Source organism: Chrysochloris asiatica, unplaced genomic scaffold, assembly GCF_000296735.1.
Source record: "Chrysochloris asiatica unplaced genomic scaffold, ChrAsi1.0 scaffold00115, whole genome shotgun sequence".
NCBI lineage: Eukaryota > Metazoa > Chordata > Mammalia > Afrosoricida > Chrysochloridae > Chrysochloris > Chrysochloris asiatica.
In genome coordinates this window covers 7,561,253-7,571,880 of record NW_006408633.1, presented here as the reverse complement: position 1 = coordinate 7,571,880, position 10,628 = coordinate 7,561,253, and the positions used below count along the sequence as shown (strand labels likewise).

The window sequence follows — 10,628 nt, the reverse complement described above, 5'->3', positions numbered from 1 at the left end:
AACGTCTACCTTTACATTTTCAACCCTCACAATCAGTCCTGATAACAATCATTCACTATTGTATCATAAGTGACCCTTCTGCATTTCATTTCATCAGCTCCCCCTAGACAGATTGGATAGTACTCACTGGAGATTCTGCCTTCCTCCATGCCCCCTAGCTCTAGGTTCCCTCTTGAACGCTTGTAAGCCAGTCACTTCTTGCCTTTGTGGTCCCTCCCCCCATTCATGAATCTGTACTCTTTCTTTTTCCTCCCCCCCTTTTTTTTATTGTGAGAGTATTATGAAAGCATTCAAGAAAGTTTAGAAAACAGAGAACAAACACTGCTGACAGTCTCACCTTAAAGTAACATCTATTTTCAGTTTGTAGTCAGTTTGTGGATTGAATTTAAAAAATGATTTATTTTGATAATAAAATATTAATGCATCTGGCGATAAGTTATTTGAAAACTGTAGAAATAAAGCTTAGGGTTAATGATCTCAAATTTAGAGGCCTTCTTTTTGGAATTATCCATAGTAATTCCTGGGTAGTAAAATGGTGAAGCATTACCTGAAAGGTTGGGGATGCAAACTCATCCTAGAGAGACATTTGAAGTTATGTCTGGAGATCAGCTTCCAGAAGGTCACAGCCTTGAAAACCCTACGGGGGATGTTCTACTCTGCACACATGGGGTCGATATGAGTCAGAAGCCACCCAGTAGCAATTAACAACATTGCTGTTATAACTGAGGCATTGTTGTTGTTGTTAAGTGTCATGGGGTCTATTCAAACTCATAGCGACCCTGTATATGGTTTCTGTGGAGCAGCTGGTGAGTTTGAACCTCTGACCTTGTGGTTTAAACCAACCTCGAGGTTGAGTGCTTATCTTCAGGTGCCACACCAGGAATTAATTCACTTTTTTCTTGGTGATGGTGGTGATGATTATGTGCCATCGTGTTGGTTCCAACTCATAGCGACCCTGTACAGGGTTTCCAAGGCTGTAAATCTTTACAGGAGCAGAAACCCTCATCTTTCTCCCGCTTAACAGCTGGTAGTTTCGAACTGATGACCTTAAGGTTTGTAGCCCGATTTGTAACCTCTACGCTATACTAGAATTGACATCTATAATCTTTTGGGGATAAGTCAGTTGATTGTTGACATCTGTTGTAAGTTGGAATCTGTCCTTCATCCAATTTTTGTTTTTTGATCTTCAGGGACTGAAAAGGATGTGTGTATGACTATTGGAGGGGAAAATGTACAATTTTGGGTGCTTGCTCTGAGGATTGTATGACCTTGGATTGGGGTAGAAGGAGGTAAGATGCAGACAGAGACCAGTGGGGAAAGTCAGTACGAGCCAAACGAGTGAAGATGCGTCAGAGGAGCTTCCTGGGACAGGTCGTTGTGACCTGGAGTGGTGCCAAAATGACATCCATGAAGAGGCAGGTCGTAAGTCAGACTTCCAGATGACAAGGAGGTGAATTTATGGAGTTCTCTGATCGAAGGAAGAGATGGACAGAGAGACAGACATAGCAAGGGAGGAAGAATGCCGATGGGATTCTTAGCCAGCCAGCCAGCCTAAGGCCTATCTTTTTGGAGAGATAGGTTGGATCTAGTGGAAATAGCTAGAAATAAAACCCATGAAAAATAAAAACCAAACCACTGCCATCAAGTCGTTTCCGACTCATAGCAACCCTGCATAGTGTTTCTGAGCCTGTAAATCTTTACGGGAGAAGACAGACTCACAGTTCCCCCTTCAGAGCAGCTGGTGAGTTTGAACCATCAATGTTATGTTTTAGCAACTCAATATCTAACCTACCATGCAACTAGGAGCAAATTGTACCTGGTGTCTGTGTTAGCTGCTGCCACCACTGTTAAGATTTTTGAAGCCGGGGAGAGGAGGCTGTTAATAAAAGGTGGTTTTGAGGCTGAAGGATCTGACAGGGTTATGAGTTGGGAGGGGTTGTCGGAGGCAGGTGAAATAATTTAGAAAATGATGTTATCTCTTGTGAGGTGGCAATTGATGAGATTGTAAAGTGGGGAGGCAGCAGGAGAGGAAAGGCATATATGCAAGGCTATGTGGTAGAGGGGTACAATCAAAGATTGCTAGGATTTGCTGCTGAGGAGGGAGGTGTCAGTCTTTCGGGAGATGATGGAATCTTTACATGCATGGAGAAATCAGAACTGATATGGACGGGTGATAAAAGTTCTGTTTCTAGAGTAATTGGGTCTGACATTTATTAGGTGTTTTCTATGTGCTGAGTCAATGGTAGCGAGCAACACGTGTCCAGGCAGAAGTTCTCCCTGGCTTATGCAAACGATTAACACTCAGAGCTGCTAACAGAAAGCGTAATGTTTTTGTATGTCCAGAAATGCCTCCAAAGAAAGGCCTTCTAAAAAAAATAACAACCAGCCATGTGTGTGCAGTTCTACTCCAGCACACATGGGGGAGCCATGAGTAGAGTCAGCACAGTGGCAACTGGTGATTGGTTGTATGGTCCAAGTGGAATTCTGAGTGCTTTTACATAACAGCCTTATGAAATAAGTTTACAGATGTTGTTATGTGCCGTGGAGTCGGTTCTGACTCATAGCAACCCTGCACAGGGTTTCCGAGGCTGTAAATCTTTACGTGAGCAGAAAGCCTCATCTTTCTCCCGAGGAACAGCTGGTAGTTTCGAACAGCTGACCCTGAGGTTAGCAGCCCGATTCGTAACCACTACGCTACCAGAGCTTGAGTTGATGAATAATAACTTTTCCAAAGGTTGTATACTTGGTGGCCGAGCTAGATCACAAATCTATATAGTCTTAAGAGCCAAGCTTGTACCTCGTATGCTATAATGCTTTATTGCCTCAGTGTATTATCTGTTTGTTGTTGTTGTTAAGTGCCATTGAGTTGTTTCAGACCCATCACGACCCTGTAGAGAGTTTCTGGGGAGCAGCTGGTGGATTTGAACCACCAGCCTTGTGGTTAGCAGCGCAGGGTTTATCGTACAGTGCTGTATTAAGCCAGTTTTAACCCCTTTGCGTGTTATATATAACCTCATTTAATTCTCAGAGGAATTCTATGAGATGTGGTAACTTGGACACAGAGAGGTTGAGTGACCTACCTGAGATCACACAGGCAAGATCAGACTTGCCTACTTTGAAAAGACCAGCAGTACTTGACTGTTTGACTGAATTAGTTTGACTGAATTATGCCCTTGAGATACCCTCAAGATCCACTTGTGTGAAAATGGAATTGATTGAAATATATTGCAACACGAAATCTTTAGAAGATATTTTCGAATGAATTTACTCTCTCAATATTGGGCATGTTCACTTGGAATGGCTCCTTTTCTAAAGGGCATATTTAATTGAAATAATAGCATCTCCATTTATTGCTTGCCCCATCTTCATTACTTAACACTTTGCACGACTTTGAAAATAATTCCATCTCCTCCTGTATTCCTATTCTGGCTGCTGGATTTAGATGCTGTGCCTAGTGGGCATAGACAGTCTTCCTCTAGTTAGCATTTCTCATGCTGGTGCTTAATGACACTTTATGATGATAATTAGCATTATTGTTATTAAGATAGTGAATCAAGACTGCTGAGAGTGTTTTTGATCTTTGGTGTACTTTGAAATCCCAGGGTTACAACTGATATCACAGTTGAGAGGAATTTGGGTGGGTTGTATCTCTGGGTGATAAACTGGACTAGAGACCTCACTGTTCATCTACACACACTAGCAGGGGGCAGACTGCCGCTTCTTTAGATTCTCTTCAGTCTGGCCCTATCCATGGGCTCTCTTCCTTCTATTTTCAATTGTGAACCAAATCAAAACCTAAACCAGTTGCTGTCAGGTTGATTCTGATTTAAGGTGACCGCATGTGTGTCAAAGTAGAAGTGTACTCCCTAGGGTTTTCAAGGAAACAGATCACCAGACCTTTCTTTTGTGGTACCTTTGGGTGGGTTCGAACTGCCAACCTTTTGGTTAGTAGTCAAGCACTTTACTGTTTTTGCCACCCAACAGCAACAACAACAGCAACAAAACTCAAACCCATGGCCATTGAATCCGTTCTGACTCATCTTGAACCTGTATAGGGTTTCTGAGGCTGTAAATGTTTACAGCAATAGAAAAACCTCATCTTTCTCCAAAGGAGCAGCTGGTGATTTTGAACTGCTGACTTTATGGCTCATAGTCCAGTGCCTATTCTACTGCACCACCAGGAATCCTTTTACCACATTTTCTTTTCTTTTCTGCTTCTGACTGCCATAGTTCTTCAAGGAGAGTTGTACGCTTGGAATGTTTAGCCCTAGAACAAACAGCAGTTCCCACTCAAGTGAAATTGTACTCTTGGATTTCCAGTGGCCTCTTTGTAACTAAATGTGGGTGCTTTGTGTTTTCCCTCTAATCTCACTGAGGCATCTGCCCTGGGGGCAGCCACCCTACCGGCTCTTTGTAACAGCCTTTGCATTGATTACATGCCACTTCTTGGCAGCTGCCCTGCTTTCTTTCTGGTGGTGCCCTGGTAATTTCTCAAGACACTGCCCTCTGCTCTCCTGACTTGAAGGGCCCTCCCAGGTTGGTGCTTGGACTCTTCTTCCTTTCCTTCACAAACCCTTTCCTCTCATTACCTGATCCTATGTTTTCACTTCACCATTTATGGCTGTACCACTGACTCTCTTGGTCTGAGTTCAGGTTTGTAAGCTTTTCTTTGCTGAGAAGCCCATTTCCTTAACCAATGGTGACCTGTTAGCTGATGTCCTTACCTGTCGCTGTCTCTGATCATGGCCCCAAATAATCTCCCCACTTTCATCTCTGCTGAGATCATGCCTGATTCCCTAGCTCTGGTAACATAGTGGTTACGAATTGGGTTGCTAACCTTAAGGTTAGCATTTTGAAACTACCAGCTGTTCCATGGGAGAAAGATGAAGCTTTCTGCTCCTGTAAAGATTTACAACCCTATATAGGGTCACTATGAGTCGGAACCAACTCCACGGCATGTAACAACAACAACCTTACCCTTTGGTACCTTTGTGTATACCTGTTGCCGTTTGTCTTCTCCTTACCCCTTCCTCACCTGGCATTTATTCCTTCCGAACTCAGTCTTATTATGTATGTGATTGTTGATGCTAGCTGCCCCTGTCTTTCCCTGACTCACGATGATCTCTGACGGGATCAGATCCTTGGTGATCCGTAGGGTTTTTCCTGATAATTTGTATGGCAACAGGAAGCCAGGCCTTTTCTCCTAGCCCAACTTAGTCTCTGCTGAAACCTATTCAACGTTGCAGACACGCAGAAGCCTCCACCAACAGATGGGTGGTGGCTTCACATCATTTGCTCTTCATTCTGTACCCTAGGTTCTCATCACTTCTGCTTGGATTGTCATTGATTTCCTTGAACCTAATTGTTACTTCACCGTGCACTCACTTTTCTGATGAAAAACAAACAAACCTGTAGTGACTCTACTTGGTTTCTGATAAATCACAAGTATTCATCCAGGTGATTGGGACCTTTGATGAGCTGGTTCCATTCTTCTTAGCCTTTGGTTTTCCTGTCATGTTCTTCACAAAGAACCCTATTTTCCCACCAGGCTGTTTTCTGTTTAGCTCCACAGGCTTTGTACGCCAACCTTAGTGTCAACCTTTTTTCCCATAATGCCTTCCCTCTCTTTTGATACTGGTGCGTTCCCTTTAACTTTTTTTTAATAGATTTTATTTTTGTAAAGCAGTTTTAGGTTTATACAGAAACATTATGCAGGAACTAGTTTTAAGTTCTCTCCTTTCCCCTGCACATTGGGTGCTCCTATTAACATCTTGCATTTCTTATTAGAATTGATGAATCTATACTGATATGATAGAGTCCTGGTGTGGTGCCGTGGGCTAATGCATCAGACTGCAAAGTCATTTGAACTGCAAGGTTGGTGGTTCAAGCTCACCAGCTGTTCCTTGGAAACCCTATACAGAGTCACTTATGGGTCGTAATCGACTTGATGGCACTTAACAACAACATAATGATACATTAAGGATCTCTGGTAGCGTAGTGGTTACGAATTAGGCTGCTAACCTCAGGGTCATCAGTTCAAAACTACCAGTCATTCCTCGGGAAAAAGATGAGGTTTTCTATTCCCATTAAGATTTACAACCTCGGAAACTCTATACAGGGTCACTGTGAGTCAGAACTGACTCCACAGCATACTAGCACCACCACCACCACATACTGATACATTAAGGTCAGCAGTTCAAATTCAGCAGGCACTGTTTCTATCATTTTTTCCTTTGCCAGAATGTCATATAGTTGGAATCATATAATATCTAATAGCTTCTTCAGACTGCCTTCTTTTACTCACCTCATATTTTGTATTTTTTCTTCAATTTAAATCTAAATGTTCTAAATGACTTATTCTGGACACTTCTTTTTAAGAAATGTCGTCTTCTTTTTAAGGTCCTAGAATGTGTGTAAGGACTACGGGTCATGTTTCCACAGCTCTTCTCCAGCACCTAGCACCTAGTATAATGTTTTTGTAGATCATAATTGTTGTTAAGAGCCATCCTATTGGTTCTGACATATAGTGACCCTGTGTAGTTTCTGGTGGGCTTGAACCATTAATCTTGCAGATAGCAGTCCATTACTTATCCTACAGTGCCATACCAGGACCTGTCGATCATAATTTAAAAACTAGATATTTGGATAAATGCATGTATGGATGAATGTATTGGAATTTGTGAATTTTCTTATATTCAGATTCCCAAGTTGGCATCCTTAAACGTGTTTCCTCGTCTAGATCCATGGCACCTGTCTAGCCATTGTGTTGATCTGACGAAATACAGCATAACTCTTGAAATAGTACATGGTCTGAGCCTTACGGTGGGATTGTACTTGGGCCTTGTTTCAAGATTTTTCGATGGGTCTTCCTTCTTTTGATGCACACTGCCATGGGAGGAGACCTGTAAGGAAAAAAATGCCAAGCTAGGTCATGTACATCTTTCCAGTAGTTGTTTATTGTTTTCATAATGTGAGACTTTGTTTCTAAGCCTGGGTTTCAGCATGTCAACGCCATGGCAATGGCCCGTATACAAAGTGGAAACGTGACCCAATTGCAGATTTAACCCCAAACAGGCCCTACACTCCTTGAAGTGTTGGCTTGCACACCAGGTGTGACCCACACCAAGATTAATTTATGGATAACAAACAAAGTAATAATGTTCTAGATGAATTTGAGAAAGTTGAGGCAGAATTCTTTCCAGCCATAAATAGTAGGGCAGCTTGGTCCTATTTTTATTATACAGTACATAGAAGATGCAAATCAATATTGCAAGAAAAGCTTTGTTTCGCCAAGGAAGGCGATCATTCTCAATACTGTTCTCGTCTTTCTTGGCAGGCTCTTCTCAACCATCTGTGAGTCCGGAGGATCTGTCTCGACCATCCATCCACCCAGCAAAACCAGAGTTAATAGTCAGTGTGGGCCACGAGATTAGGCTGCTCTGCACTGATCCAGCCTTTGCCAAGTGGACTTATGAGATGCTTGATCGAGTGATTGAGAAGAAGCACAATGAATGGGTTGTGGCGAAAGCACTCGCCACAGACACAGGCAAATACACATGCACCAACAGAGGCGGCTTAAGCAGTTCCATTTACGTATTTGTTAGAGGTAAATACGTGTCTTCCTTTGATACTATGCTTAATATCCCATTCTTAATTTTACGTAGCATATAGAGATGGCTGAGCCTTACAAAAAAATATTATCAGTTGGATCTAATAAACCGGAAACAAACTTTTCTTTGTTCATATTCCCATTCTATTGACATGTAGTGTGGCTTTGGGTCTGAGTCCTGGCTGAAGGTCGGTAAAACTGTGATTCTCTTCCTAATGAGATTACAGTATGTTTAACCCATTTGTCCTGGTGCTCAGAGTAAGCCCTAAGAATCAATGAGGCCCTCTGGGAAAGCTGCCTTTTGATGCTTTGAGATACTAGATACCCTCACTTTATAAAAACATGTCAGGGAACCAAATGATTTTCTAAAAGCCTGTACAGACCAACACTTCAAAATCATTGACCCATTCTTAGAGAGTAAATTCCAGGAAAACAACTTGGTCAGCTAAGCATCCCTTTTCCTTTGTAGGTGCTTAATACATATCATATGGCTCATTTCAAAGATTGTGACCTCTAAGATGCAAAAGAAAAAAAATATAGTTGTATTTTTTTTGTTGTTAAGTACCGTGGAGTTGGTTCCGACTCATAGTGACCCTGTACAGGGTTTCCGAGGCTGTAAATCTTTACGGGAGCAGAAAGCCTCATCTTTCTCCCACAGAACAGCTGATAGTTTTGAACTGCCAACCTTGAGGTTAGCAGCCTGATTTGTAACCACTATGCCTCTGGACTGCAATGGAGCTCTGGTAGCGTAGTGGTTACGAATCGGGCTGCCAACCTCAAGGTCAGCAGTTCGAAACTACCAGCGGTTCCGCGGGAGAAAGATGAGGCGTTCTGCTCCTGTAAAGATTTACAGCCTTGGAAATCCTGTGCAGGGTCACTGTGAGTCGGAGCCAACTCCATGGTACTTAACAACAGCAACAAATGCTACCCGAACTCCTTATAGTTGTATTAGGGGGCCCCAAAAAGTTCCTAGAAAATTTGAATTAAAAGGTAATGGAAAAGTTCCATGAACTTTTTGAAGCCTCCTTATATTGTAATACCTCTTTCCTAGAATGATGCCGTGTTTGTGCATTTCATTGCCTTTAACAAAAGTAGGTTATCTGGTGGTATTTTTTTTCTGATGTAAAATTGAAGTACTGATACTCAGATAAGTCAGGAAGTATTGTTCCTAGGGTTCCAATTCACACAGGCATAAGTTTATTCTAAACAATATATGTTAAAACATGTCTCTGCGATCAGTGGATGGCTGCAGACAAGTTCTATCTGTAATACACTTGTCTTAGTCTTGTTAGGGTTCCTTCAAAAGACAGGTCCATTCAAAATGGCAGCTTGTGAAGGGATCTGCTGGGCTAGATATTCAAGGCAAAGAGATGAGGTCATAAGGCATGGTGACTGTTTTTACATTCTAAAGACTTTCTTGAACTGTACAGCAAGGAGTCTTACTGAAAAGTTTAGTGAGAAAAAGTACAGGCAAGTTATGCTGAGGAAAGTTTTTCCCCCCAATATGACAATATACCTGCTCATTCTTTGAAGGTAGTAAGGGCTGCCCTATGAGAATTTCACTGGGAAACCTTTACCCACCCATCCTACAACTCTAATCTTGCTCCTTTAGACTTCTTGTGGTTCCCCAAACTCAAAGAACAGTGAAAAGGAGCATGATCTGAGTCTCTGGAGGATGCAAGAAGTGCCATTTTGATGTGATGTCAACCAACGGGTACAGAATTCTTCCTAGAAGGACTAGAGAGATGGAAACACCACCTTCAGATGTTTATAGAGCTAAGAAACAATAGCTTCACATTTTGATAATTGTGTTTATCAAAGGTTTCTATGATTTTTATGGAGTCCTGATGTGGCGCTGTAGGATAAGCACTTGATTGCAAGGTCAGCGGTTCAAATTCACCAGCCGCTTTTTGGAAACCATATACAAGGTTGCTATGAGTCGGAATCGACTTGATAGCACTTAACAACAGTAAATGAAGTATCAAGGAGTCTTGGCGGCACTGTAGGGTAAACACTGGTCTGCTAACCAAAAGGTCAGCAGTTCAAACCCATCAGCTACTCTTCTGGAGAAAGATGAGGCTGTCTGTTCCTGAAAAGATTTATTGTCTATAACCCTGTATAGGGTCGCCATGAGTTAAAATTGATATACTGGTAGTGGGAATTTTTTAAATTTCAGCTTTCTCTTGTTTTTTAATGAAGTACCAGGAACCTTGGTGGCACAGCAATAAAAGTGCTTTGCCACTAACCAAAATATCGGTGGTTGAAACCCACCAGCTACTCTGTGAAGAACGATATGGCAGTCTGCTTCCATAAAGATTTGGCGGCAGTGGTAATAATTATGTGCCATTTAGTCTGTTCCAACCAATAGTGACCCTGTAGGGTTTCTGGGAGCCCTGATATGGTGCTATGGGTTAATGTGCTGGACTGCAAGGTCAGTTTGAACCACAAGACTGGCAGTTCAAGTTGTACAAGTCGATCCTTGAAGACCCTATACGGGGTCTGTATGAGTTAGAACCAACTCAGCTGCTCTTAACAACAACAACACCATAGGGTTTCTGAAACCCAAAGGGAAGAACATGCTCAGCATTTCTCAAGCTGAGGGAACTGAAGAAAAAATTCAAACCTCAACTTGTGGTATTGAAGGATTCTATGGCAAAATATTAAATGATGAAGAAAGCATCAAAAGAAATTGGAAGGAATACACAGAGTCACCGTACCAAAAAATGATCGCTGTTCAACATTAGAAAAGGTAGCGTATGATCAAGAGCCAGTGAAACTGATGGAAGAAGTCCAAGGTGCATTGAAGTCTTTGGCAAAGAACAAGGGACTGGGAATTGATGGAATACAAATTGAAAATCTTCCAACAAAGTGATGCAGTACTTGAGGTGCTCACTCATCTATGCCAAGAAATTTGTAAGACAACTACCTGGCCACCTGACTGGAAGAACTCTGTATTTGTGCCCATTCCAACAGAATGTGGTGACCCAACAGAATGTGGATTCATAGGATAATATTATTG

General features: G+C 42.0%; 1 protein-coding gene across 2 annotated transcripts in view; it reads left to right on the top strand.

Moving 5' to 3' along the window:
* The window catches only part of KIT (v-kit Hardy-Zuckerman 4 feline sarcoma viral oncogene homolog), a 136,376-nt gene that overhangs the window by 50,968 nt on the left and 74,780 nt on the right, over nt 1–10,628 (top strand). For both annotated transcript variants that reach the window (XM_006868058.1, XM_006868057.1), the window contains exon 2: nt 7,337–7,606. In XM_006868058.1, coding sequence (XP_006868120.1) covers nt 7,337–7,606 — 270 coding nt within the window. The remainder of the gene's footprint in view (nt 1–7,336; nt 7,607–10,628) is intronic.